General features: G+C 38.8%; 1 protein-coding gene across 1 annotated transcript; it reads right to left on the reverse strand.

Annotated features, from left to right (window-relative positions):
• Positions 1 to 293: 293 nt before the first annotated feature.
• On the reverse strand, positions 294 to 9,549 carry derl2 (derlin 2). The gene is made up of 7 exons (XM_079179386.1): positions 9,419 to 9,549; positions 5,365 to 5,430; positions 3,927 to 4,000; positions 3,644 to 3,737; positions 2,204 to 2,399; positions 1,987 to 2,077; positions 294 to 1,640 (listed from the first exon to the last, which is right to left on the reverse strand). The coding sequence occupies exons 1-7, from the start codon at positions 9,509 to 9,511 to the stop codon at positions 1,535 to 1,537; spliced, it is 720 nt and encodes a 239-aa protein (XP_079035512.1). The 5' UTR covers positions 9,512 to 9,549; the 3' UTR covers positions 294 to 1,534.
• Positions 9,550 to 10,846: the final 1,297 nt, after the last annotated feature.

The following is a 10,846-nucleotide window of genomic DNA, read 5'->3' on the forward strand; positions in this document are numbered from 1 at the left end:
CATCTGTGATGTGGATTTCTAAGTCTTTGTTGAAGTTTTGTTTTGAAAATCAAGAACGCTGCATTGGTCTTACTCTTCATTTCAATGTAGAGGAACAACTTCCAAAGCCCACTACCGCCCCCTACTGATCTAAGATGAGACTAGATTTAACCCACGTTTATCCGCAGAGACATTAAAATGGCATTTCCATTTCATTGGGGATTAGTCAAATTTTAAATCCCATTTGCTATATTACGATAAATACTTAATATTTAGTGAGATCAAAACAAAACACATGAAGCACACATGTAGGAATTAGATGTATGAATGTAAACGTTACACTGAAATACAGTGCATTATGTTGGTTAGAACTTGGCTTTTTAAGTCAGACAGTAAAATCCAACTCCATTTGTATAGCAGTTTTTTAAAGATTATTGAGAAGTGTAAAATGCAACAGAATAACCAGTTGTAATACATAAATTATGACTTCACTACAGTCCATTACTCATCTCAACCCACTATACAATAGTACAGATTAGAAACTCAAATTAGGCCCATATACTGTATATATTCTTTGTTCCAGTGCAAGCATAATTCAACAAAGCTTTTCAATCCTCCTAATTTGACATATGCATTTCACACTTCTTCATCTCAGCTTATTTGATCCCTTCTCTAGAGCAACAAGCAGGTCAAATATTCTCTACCAGGATTCATAATCAAACCAGATCACATGGTAACATTTAAAAAATAAAAACAAAACAAAATTCAAAATGTGTGGAAAATCCATAAAAAAAACAAAAGGGTTGTCACAAACAATAACATTGGCAAGACTCACCCCTTTTGTATATGACATAACTACACATATCTGATTTAAGGCCGTTTGTATCAAATACAACACAAAAGGAGTACAGCTGTGAAAACGTCACCTGATAGAGGAGGGAACGCTGGAGTTGAGAAAATAGTACAAATCTTGATATTTATATGACAATGAGCTGCTGTGAGAACAGAATGCAGTTATAAGACCCTTTCTACAGACAACAATGCTATTTGTATGTATCAATTAGTCCGAGATGGTTTTGGTTTCAAGCAGTACTACCACACATCAAAGATGAAACCAAAGCATCATTTGCCACACATTTATTTCTTTAAAAAGTGAAATGAGAAAAAGAATGCACTCGCCATCTGAATAAATTCATTTAGATATTTTACTGATGTCATTGTTTTCTCTTTAATATGACAGTTGTTTTGTAACCTTTTTTTTTTTTTTTTAGATTGAAAAAAACATCACCGGAGGCCAAAGGCTCACAATCCAGAGCTCCATCAGAAGCTGGTGTTCTCTCAAATAGTCTTAGAGCAAGGATCTTGCATCAAGAAGAGTTTCTGGGGATGATATAAGCCCATATACAAAGACAACAGACGTTATCTCTATATTTGGCAATCTTCATCCAGAACTAAACAAACAAGTCAGAAACAAAGACCATGTTCGTCCCCTTCATCTCTCTGAGGGAATGTCCTTGAAAGTGACCTGACAATCGGACACCATCTGTGGCCGTATTTAACCTCCAAGGCGCTGTCCCTCTCCCCAGGCAAATCCTCCTGGGCGCTCCTCGGGCAAAGGGTTGTAGTTGGCATCTTCCTCTGGTGTGTCAAACAGCATCTTTCTGTGGGAGACACGCAAAAGGAGGAGGATGAGGGATTTTCTAAAGATTTCGGATTGAACACCCATGATCTAGTGCCGCCATCAAGCCAAAATATACACCGTACACAAAATCTCATTGCAGATGGCCATGAAACTCCCTAAGCAGGTTCCGGCTCCCCAGAGGACGGGCCCTTTTTATTTTGGCTACTCAGCAAGCTTTCCTCTAGCCACCATATGGACAAAATACATACAGGTAAATTCATTCATTCCTATACTCTCAAATTGTAGGGTGGACTGTATATTGAATCTTACAGGTTTAGGCTTTCAGCACGGTTTAATCAAAGTGTTATTAGAAAGCAGAAACTCACATGATAGATGGGGTCTTGAGCCACCTTCCACCACCTGGCTGGTTGGGGAAAACATCCTCCAGAAAGAAGTACACATGGCCAACAGCGATACCTCAAGAACGGTAAAAAACATTTTAACACTTGGCACTATTCATACTGTACACCAACTACTACACCAGTTCCATTTGAGCACATCACCAAATAATAAATAAGGACTGCAGATGACAGAGATAGGTACCTAAAAGATCCACAATGATGGAGTTTCCCAGCAGAAGTGAGAATCCCATCAGCACCCAGGGAAGGAAGGGGGCCTGGAAATTCAGCAGGCCAAAGAAATTCATGCGAACGTTTGGATTTCGCCGACTCCACACGTACACCAGCATGATAGTGAAGGCTTGGCCCAGAAACACCAGGCTTACAAAAGTGCCAAATATCTGACACCTTGTTAAAGAACATGTCTTGAAAAATCTTTGAACAAACTGATTATTGTATTATGGGCTACTCCACAAATACAGAATTAACTGAGTCTGGATGAGACGAAGAAATATACAGTACGTGTTAGTTATTATGAGGTCAGTGGGACAGAAGTGACATTCCACCAACAATGGGCATATGGAACACCGCTGGTATATGAATATGAAAAGCAACAAAAGTGTTGCACACAGCAGCAGCATATCAGAATACCACTGAGCATCAATATATGCCCCTTAAACAGGAGGGGCATACCACCTTTTCAATTTAGCAGCAAAGATGCCGGTGCAACGTCTCCCACAAGCTTGTGGTTATTAAATCTTCCTTTCCTTTACACAGTACAAGTGCAATGCATTGTTCATGGTAAAAAGCTAAGGAGCTACCGGCTTGGTATCCCATAATGAAGGAGGAATGAAAAGATGCAGCGAGTGAAATGCCTACTGACCCTTAATAACGGCATCACACACGCAAACACACAATATTTGTGAAAGTTAAAGGGCACCATTAGCTGTACAAGAGAGCGGCCAATGACTCAGTTTACATGCACCAAATATTCCGGTTTTTACCCTTATTCCAAAAAAGAAAATATTCCTAATAAGCCGTTTACATGGCTAATGAAAATAAATATTCAAATTTACATGCAGCCGTGTGAATTCTGATTAACGGAGAACGACCTCGTGACTCATCCCCATCATTCTCGGCTGTGTTTGATGAGGTGAGGCCATAACATGTCGATCACATCAAACTATGGAAAAGTGATATCCAAGTCCTTCACAATGCTTAAAGGTAGGTGTGCTTCTCCTTCCAACCAGAAATGTAGGCTTTTCCTCTGGGCGTGTATCTCTACTCCAGCTTTGCAAACTGTTGCCGAGTTTGTGTTCAACTCACAGAGCTGGTCGTAAACAGGAACGAGGCCGTGTTCTGAATGTCCAAAGAATGCTCCTAAAACCTGGAGAATATCAACACATCACACACGTCTTCATCTGAAAATGCTCCATTTCAGAACATCCAAACGGAATATGATGTCTTTGAACCATATCAAGTTCGGAATATTATCATATCTGGAATAATATGAATAATACAAGTGTGCATGTAAACGTAGTCAATGCTGAGGTCAATATAAGTAATAGATGATTTACTGGTCATTGAACTGTTCACTACAGCCCTCATTGTGTGTACATGAAAATGATTTTCAATGGAAGGATACAGTCATCAGAAGGCCACCAAAGAGGAACATGAAGACAAAGTCAGCCGTGCGTCCCCTGAAGGAGCCCTCCTCCAGCATCCGGCAGTATCTATACCTGAAGGCTAACGGTTAAGGAACTCGACAGACGTTCAGCCAGACACATTTCATCATCACTAGAGAAATGCCCATCATACAGAAGGTCTCTATCATGTGACACCACATGGAGCCTTCCCCTGCCAAACAGGAAGTATGCAAACACACTTCACAATGTAAATGAAGTGAGACATGGAACCGAGAAGGATACAGAAAAATCATATTGAACAGGAAATTGAAGCCAACTGGACCAAAAAACAGGAAGTTGGTTATTAGTCGCCATACCTACAAAAAGAAAAAGACCACATTTAGCTGTACATAACATACACACAGAGTAAGATTTGTAGTGGCTAGAGGCTTTGTTTAACTGCAGATGTTATCAGAAACCTAGTTCATCATGTGAAAAATCAATAGAACTATTTCTATTTGATTTAGATCATGGTGTGATTAACCAGCTACAATCTAAGAAAACCACAAGATAAATATATTTGTTCTTATTTCGACAAAAAAAATGATTCTAAAAGATTAATTGTAACATCATATAACAAAGATTTAACTTATTTATTCATCCTGTTTGTAGTCAAAAACACTTTTACTATTAAATAGAAGAAAAATCTGAAATGCTCCTTTTTGTCTCAACCGGCTGGAGTCAGTGTTTGATTGACAGCAGCAGACGGTGTTAAGTTATGGAGGACGAAAAATGTATTTGTATAAATAAATAAATACATGTATAAGTAAATACAGGAATAAATGTATAAATAAATGTATAAATACAGAAATTAATAAATACAGAAATATTTAAATGCTGAAATAAATAAAATAAACAAATTCCAAGAGAATTTTGAAAGTTGCCAGATTTAGTGAGAAAGTCGTCAATTTGGCAACACTGAGCTCGCCAACTTCAACCTTACTGAGCAAGGCAGCAGTAGCAGACCAGAAGCCATCACACTGCTGTGACCAATCCTGCTTTAGACAGAGGTTAGGACCTCCCACCTCATTAGCATACAGACACATAAATGAATAAATGTAGGTGAACAGAAACGTAGAAATAAATATATGATATGTATTTCTTTATGTCCTGTTTGATTATCAACTTTTATTTATTTATCTATACATTAATTTATTTATTTCCTTATTTATTTATCTATTTCAACTTTGATGTATTTATTTCTGTAATCAAACATTTATGTATTCCTGTATTTATTTATGTATTTATACTTAAGTCCTATTCTGTCCTCCATATGAAGTGTTTGTAGGTCAGAAAGGAGACGTTAGCAGGAAGCCCCAGTGGTAGTTTGAGTCTGGCTCTTGCGTTGTGTGACCACGTGCTCTGCCTATGATGCTGACCATACTGCTTTATGCAAGACTTGATTGGCTGGTTCAAAATAAGGTCTCCATCTATGCAGACAGATACCCAACTGTATTTTGTCAATTTAATAGTGGGCGCCATCATTAAACCAAAAATGTGACAAATAAATGTCTTCCTTTTGGGGTTTTTCTAAAGGAAGAACACAGGACAGGTGACATACAGAAAACAGACAAATAAAAGCTATTTAATTTCACCTGAACTTGTGAACTACTCATTTCAGCTGAAACACTGAAATGTCCCAGTATGCACCCTGAATCCTCCTGAGGATCAGATAACTCACCTGGTAATTCCTTAGAATCAAATCCGGATTGAAGTATAGCTGAAACGGTGTGATGATCTCTAGTTGCTGTGAGAGATGACAAAACAAACAATAATAATGTTCAGATGAAGGATCCAGCTTTGACAAACATCGGAAAAAAGAAAGAAAAAGAAAGAAAGAAAGATATATATATATATATATATATATATAAAACCCTAGTCTCAAAGAAGTAACTCCTATTAATCCATTGCTTGTTGTGATCATGTTTGCCATATCCTGGTTAAGCCGGATAAAGAAGCCAGTTTCTTCACTTCACTACTATAAATGGAAATAGAGTTTATCCCACTGTTTTTCAAAATACAAGTGACTGGCATACTCTGGTAAATATAAACTGGGTATGAAGTGTTTACAAGTAACAACATATTTGAAGGTGTGTGTACATGCACTAACTGTTGCCAAAACCAACTCTTATCACTTGGTTTAACAAGAACACATGGAAATGTCTTCATTCTAAACGATGAATGGGTGTGTTTGTGTTAACATATAAGATATCTCATTTGTACGATCTGCCTATGGAAGGGTACAACAGAAGACTTCACTGGTGCCAACCTAAGGAATCCTTTTAACCAGCTTGTTGGGAAGGATCCTAAATACCGCTCCAAAGTTCAGCTACATTTTGGCAAAGGAAACACCGGCATGGTCCCTTGACCTCTCATCTCAAGACATCTGAATGAAAATGGTTCTATTGGTTCCCACAAGTCTGCCCTTTACAGACATGCCCACTTCATGAGTATATGTTATTTTCCAATATTCTTAAAATGGTGTATTTAAATTTTTCTAAACAGTCTTGGAATGAAATAAATGACTGGATCACGGAATGTGTGATGATGTTAGTCCTCATAGTAGCGAGACATTTTGTTAAACTTGACATCACTGTATAAAATGACCTGTTGTGACCTTTAGGTTAATCACAGCCTCATCAAAGCAGAGACCTGGGGCATTCAGAGGAGGTCTGCGTTTTCTAGCTATATGGACAATAAGGGGGAGAGGAATTCTCAGCTGTTTCCAGAACAGAAGTGCTCGCAAATCACTGAAACCTCTCCAAATGTCAAACCTTTGATACCAAATCAGAGAGTGTCTTTTTTATGGTGTTCCTCAAGGTCTTGGTGCCATTATATGGTATTTGAGAGGGATGTTTCATCATTCTTTATCAAATTTCAAGTGGTAAAAAATGGTTAAAAATGTAGCACTAAATCTGTGTAACAAATGAAATCAACCATAAAAATGCCGCAACAAATTATGGGGTATGATTGAGGATTGGCATCATATACCACCATCAGAATGCTCTATGGCAGAGGTCTTCAACGTTTTTCTGGCCAAGGACCCCCAAACTGATAGAGAGATGGAGCAGGGACCCCCGACTATATATATATTGTATAAAATTGTGTTTTATATTAAACGGGCCTAGTGCCATGTATAAACATACCTCTTTATTGTGCATTCAATACTAAGCTATTCAAATAATACACAGGTTGATATGTTCATGTTGTTATTTTAAACATGTGAAGGTACAGTGAGTAGGGGGCCGTGCCACTGACATTTAGAAACATACCTTGTCAGATGATACCAATGACAATATCAACATTGTCTGTCAATTGCATGATAATCATGCATACAAGCTATTCAAATAGATGTTTTTATTTTAAACATAAATGTGGAAACAAAAAGTGAGTGATGATCTATTAGTGCCGCTGTCATGCATAAATACACCTGTTATCTTGCATACAATACTGAACTATTAAAATAATGGAAAGAATCATGTTTGGAAAAAATATATATATACATACACATTGAAAATGTTAAAAAATGGTTTAATCAACCAAAAATGTCGCGGACCCCCTGCAGTACCTCCGTGGACCCCCTAGGGGTCACGGACCCCCTGTTGAAGACCTCTGTTCTAAACCCTTATAAACTTTCACAATTTACTTTTCTATAAATTAATTCATATATAGATACATTTCAGATGTATGACTAGAACAACTTGACACACTGAGGAGCTGCATCTGAAATTAATCTCCTGATGATGTACAGCACTTCTATGCATCTACTGTATAGCAGGTTTATTTGACGCTATTCTTCGCCTTTTAAGCTGAACTGCACCCGGTGACGGGTCTGCTCTATGTGCTGCTGTGTGTAAGAAGTGTTTAAATAAGTACGTCTGGCTGTGCTGTACAGTTAGTCCAGGGACTGACTGATGTCTTCAACAACTAAGGTAGTGACTCCATGTGTGTGCCTGGTGACTGCCTATGTCCACTAATAACAAACACTGTCCCCTGATGTACTCCATTCTGTTCGATGATGACAAATGACCAACCCTTCAAAAAGTCAACACTATGACTACAACGTCACCACCTGTGGCAAAAAAATCACCGGTACCAAAACTTCCTCTATGTTTCCACTAGGGGTGGGAATCACCAGAGGTCCCGCGATACGATATTATCACGATACTGCGATACGCTGAGTATTGCGATAACATATATTGCGATATATTGCAATTTATTACCTTTTTTCAACTGCAAATTATGTTTTATCTAATAAGATAACGTTTTCAGTCTGTTCGTCTCACTTCAATCATTTTTATTGCCGCAAAATGGGATTGTCAAGCAGACAGACCAACACCGTCATAAAAACCTGTCATAAATGTTGCACCTGACAAACTGAACTGTTTGTATTACAGTCTACATAGTCCCACTTAACAGAATGCAAACGTGCGAGGACAGCTGAAGATACAGGTATTAACAATGCAACTTGTACAAAACAAATGCAGCATAAGAATGGGGGATTGCCGACAAAAACCTGGTGGTTGTAACCGACAATGGTTCTAACGTGGGCGTTGCCGTTCAGTGAGCGGGATTCCTGCAAGTGTTTCGCTCACCCGCTCAATCTGGCCTCACAACGGGCCTTAAACCTGCCAACAGCAGCCAGGCTCATGGGAGAGTGCGGCGCGTAACTGGCTTTTTCAACAGAAGCACGGTGGCAAACGTCCGCGTTTGATTTAAACGCGGAACCATCAGTCGCGGACGGCGCATTTCTGATCTCCGATGTCTCCATCTTTGTTTTGACCAACTTCCTACCAATCAAGCTGACCCGGCACCTCTGCTGACCTCACCAGAAAACAACTCAGCGCCATCTAGTGGACTGAAAAAGCGATTTATTTTAGTTTTCTAGTACCAAAAAGTTTATATAGTAAAAGATCGATACTTGGCTTCGGTGTATCGATAAAATATCGCCACGCAAAATATCGCGATACTACGCTGTATCGATTTTTTCCCCCACCCCTAGTTCCAGTGTGGTTCTATGTAATGAGAACATTCTATCTCTCACACACACACACACACACACACACACACACACACACACACACAGTATTTGAACCTAATTTGAGATGTGACACTGAAGATGGATGTACTTCTTACCTCCATTCCAACTATTTGACAGCTTGAATGATTCAGATTTTATGCAAATATATGATCAGTTTTAACACATGTTGCATTGTAATAGACTGATGTATTGATAGTTAGACAATACGTATCCAATAACAGAAGACATAAACACAATAAATTGGTTTCCGGGTTATATTTTATGGAATACGAACACATACTGGCTAAACATTCAAGTTATGTTTAAGTTGATTGGGATAGAAGTTTAGTGTGGGTTTAGTGTAGCTAACTATATTGTATAGCAGCATCTGCAAAAGACTAAACTGACATTGTGAGCCTTCCGTAAACTGTCACCCGATAGAAACGCAACTTAACGGGCCCTTACAATTATGGATCCCTTGTTATAATTTAGCAAATGCACCGGGCAAAGTCAGCTACGCTTCTGTTTTTGTCTTAACTTGACTAAGAGAGCTAACATCCCCAACAACCAGATTCCGACACGTCTCCTTCTCACAGGTGCTATAACGTTAGCTAAACCGTCGAGCTAGCAGCAAAGTAACGACGTTACGTTAGCTATTTTAAGCAACAACAAGCTATGCCCAAGCCAACACGGTGAACATGTGAATGTATCTTACCACTGCAGCAGTTGTGAGGACACAGGCGGTTGTATATGCCCTGGTAACAACAGGAATCTGTAGGTACTCCTGTTGCAGTGTCTGGTAAGCCATTTTGGACAGACTGGAAGCTTCCGGCACTTTGTTGACACGTCATCCCACAAGGCGAAGGGTGGTGCGTTCATGCACGTGCGAGACATTTGCAAGATATCAACGGGCCTGGCATAATAATGTGTATGGATGAAGTGGAGTTAAAAAAAGATATGCGTTTTCAATTTATCATACAATTAGCTACCTACGTCAAATGAAAAGACAAATTGGGTTTTGGAATTTGAATAATGTTCTTCACATGGGAAATTAAATGTCCTGCAAATGGAATGCATCAATTAGGTTAAGTTGATCTCTTGGTACCACTTCCTCTTTATACACCCGTTAAAAGATACCCCTTTTAAAGTTTTGTTTAAGTGCTATTAACCAATGGCTTTGGTATTTATGGCTATTAAATCACTTATTAATGTGTATTGGGTTGCCAGGTTTAGCTGAGGATGATTCTTGAGCTGAAAAAACCTGTTGACAACGTGAGCGCATTGATGACTTATTAAAATGGCTTAACTGTAAACCTACAATCATTTATTAATGGATCACCAACATGTATATATAGAAAACACCATAAAGCATCAGTAAACTGTCAATAAAGCCAATAGTTACAACTTACCAACCCTTTATTGAGAGTGACTTATAATTCAAGGGGAGCAAATACTCCAAGAAATTAATGTTTTACAAAGAACAAATTACATGATTTTATGCATATCTATTGTAAAAGAATAAAATCAAACAAAACTGTGGGAGAAGACAGTACGTGAAAAATCGCAGACACCGAGGAGTCATTCTTCTCTGTGTCAAATTCTCAATATGTGTCAAGTTGTGTCAAGTTTTCAGGAGCCAATCAGACAGCTCAAATCGCTGTGTCAATTTCCAGGAGCCAATCAGGCTAGCCAAGGTTTTGGCATCCAATCAGATGGCTGCGTTGTGTCAATTTCTAAATCTGGAGCCGCCATGTTGGATCCTCGCTACCGAACGCTCTGTTCAAGTTGAGACGTCCAGGCTATTACCACGTAAGTTCAATACTTTCAATTTTATTCAATTTTAGTGATATAGCGCTTGTTAATTTGTGTTAGATATGAATGTAAAACACAGTAAAGCTCGTATAAACGTCGGACATTGGTCACACTGACTTTACTGTCCGTATCTGAGTGATGGATGCTCACTAGACTGTAACATTACAGTCGGAGCTTTATAGTTCCTACTAGTGATGGCGAGATGAAGCCTCATGAGGCATCGAACCACTTCAGCCAATTGGTTCGAGAAAGGGTTCATTACTCGAAGCTTCATGTGCACACGACACCACCTAGTGGCCAAAAGTATAATCACAGGCAGCTGTATCTGAAC

The sequence above is a fragment of the Pholis gunnellus genome (assembly GCF_910591455.1).
Source record: "Pholis gunnellus genome assembly, chromosome: 18".
NCBI lineage: Eukaryota > Metazoa > Chordata > Actinopteri > Perciformes > Pholidae > Pholis > Pholis gunnellus.